This window comes from Eimeria mitis, genomic scaffold, assembly GCF_000499745.2.
Source record: "Eimeria mitis Houghton genomic scaffold, Emh_scaff7926, whole genome shotgun sequence".
In the NCBI taxonomy this organism is placed as follows: Eukaryota; Apicomplexa; class Conoidasida; order Eucoccidiorida; family Eimeriidae; genus Eimeria; species Eimeria mitis.
The window spans coordinates 336-2,082 of NW_013575822.1; the positions used below are offsets into that span (position 1 = coordinate 336).

The 1,747-nt window shown below is 47.8% G+C and overlaps 1 protein-coding gene across 1 annotated transcript; it reads right to left on the reverse strand.

The window, feature by feature from the left end:
* Positions 1-761: 761 nt before the first annotated feature.
* Positions 762-1,402, reverse strand: EMH_0093190 (SAG family member; the record flags this gene model as incomplete). Its single annotated transcript, XM_013501954.1, has 3 exons — positions 762-918; positions 1,021-1,233; positions 1,371-1,402. The coding sequence occupies 3 exons, from the start codon at positions 1,400-1,402 to the stop codon at positions 762-764; spliced, it is 402 nt and encodes a 133-aa protein (XP_013357408.1).
* Positions 1,403-1,747: the final 345 nt, after the last annotated feature.

Below are 1,747 nucleotides of genomic sequence, written 5' to 3' on the forward strand. Positions count from 1 at the left end.
GGCAGTAACACCTGAGACTGATCCGCAACCAGATCAAACAGGCAGGAGCGATCCACACGGGCAAACTGAAACTGTAACAAATGAGGCTGTGTTTTTCTGTAAACTAAGCCCTGCAACGACGAAGGATGAGGCCCCCTTTAGGTATGTAAGTATTGGGTTTCGGAGCGCAGCCCCCAGGAAGGATTGGCAAGCTTGTCTAGAAGCAATAACCAACAAAGCTGGTGACGTACTTTTTGACGCTGAGCGTTTGTCTGCTTCATTTCCTTTCCTGCAGTGAGGAGTATTTCAGCGGAATTATTGCACGAACAATTGCACTGAAAGATATGACAGCAGACGACCTGCAGACTCCTGTTGGAGGTGGCGCGCAAGCAGCTGCCGTCCCCACCATTCTAATTGCAGTTTTGGTTTCTATGCTGACAGTCGTCTCTGCCTACAAAGGCAAACTTCCGTTAGCTGCCTAGATAGCCATCCCGTTTCCTTGTTAGCTAGTCTACAGAGCACTTTGTCAACCAATCCACGCTTGCTAGCTTCAGGCTGTGAAGCTTCCATTGCTGGATGGACAGCCAAACTGTAACTGTTCCAAGCAACAGACCCGACGCAGTGAAAGGTAACAAAGACCTTGGGGAAAGTCAGAGTCTAGGCTTTACACTGCGAGTCCTTCCCCCCTCATACGGCGGTTGCAGTTTTTTATCCAACTTGCAGCGAACAGCGAACTCGACAATGAACTTAACAATCGGAGGCTAGCTCATTGTCTAGCTTCTCTATGCAGAGGCAAATGCCACTATAGCAGTTAGGCCTGCTACAAGAAGGGAGGGCACGGCGGCAGCTGCAGCGCCCTGGACAGGAGCTTTGAGGTCTTCCTCAGTCATTGCTGTCAGTAATGCTTTTCGTTCTTTGAGCGCTTCGTAATACTCCTTGCTGCAACACAAAACCAGGACATGAGAAAGCATACAGTCTAGTTCAAAGGCGATGCATTGTAGACCTGTCTTCCTGAGAAGAAACCGCCAACTTGAGACTTACTCAAAAGGAGCCTTGTTCTCCTCCGCTGGAGGGTCCATCTGACAAAAAAGATATGCGCTTTTTGTTGTATTTCGGTTTTCCTGTGTGCCTTCAGTGCATATTCCAACGGCGCAGCCAATGTTGGTGCTGTTGGACCAGAGGAGGCTTGCGAGGTTGGCGCCCTCGGGTTTCGTCCAGAACTCCTGCCAATTATCAGGATACGATTTCATATTCCTGAGGGCAGTGCAGCAATTGGCGCAACAAATACAGACAGAAATCAACATTTATAGCCGAGCGAATCGACGATGATGATGTGATGTGTGTGCGGTGTGCACGGGGCGGTTGGCAAGTAGAGTTGCTATTGCGAAGACCTGTTTGCCCTGTACTCTTCTTTTCCAAGCATAATGCAAATGCCGTTAAAGTCATAGAGGGTACAAGAATAGGGCATATGCGTACACTATTTTACATCTATTACTTCTTATACTAGATTGTTTGTTTCTTCTTGTGTTAGTATCATCCTACAAGATATGTCAAACTCACGAAAGTCCAGCAGTCAGGGCCCCCTGCACCGATTGGCGATAGTTCCTGTCTTCAGCTGTTGTGAACTGTACGACAAATTCCTTCTTCTTCCACTGAAAGTTCAACAATAAAGCGCAAAAAGGCAAATGGCTTTCAGGATTTTCTGCTTAGGGGGAAGTCCAGAACCGTCTAAAGCCCCACTTATGTCATCAAGCGAATCTTCTAAGGA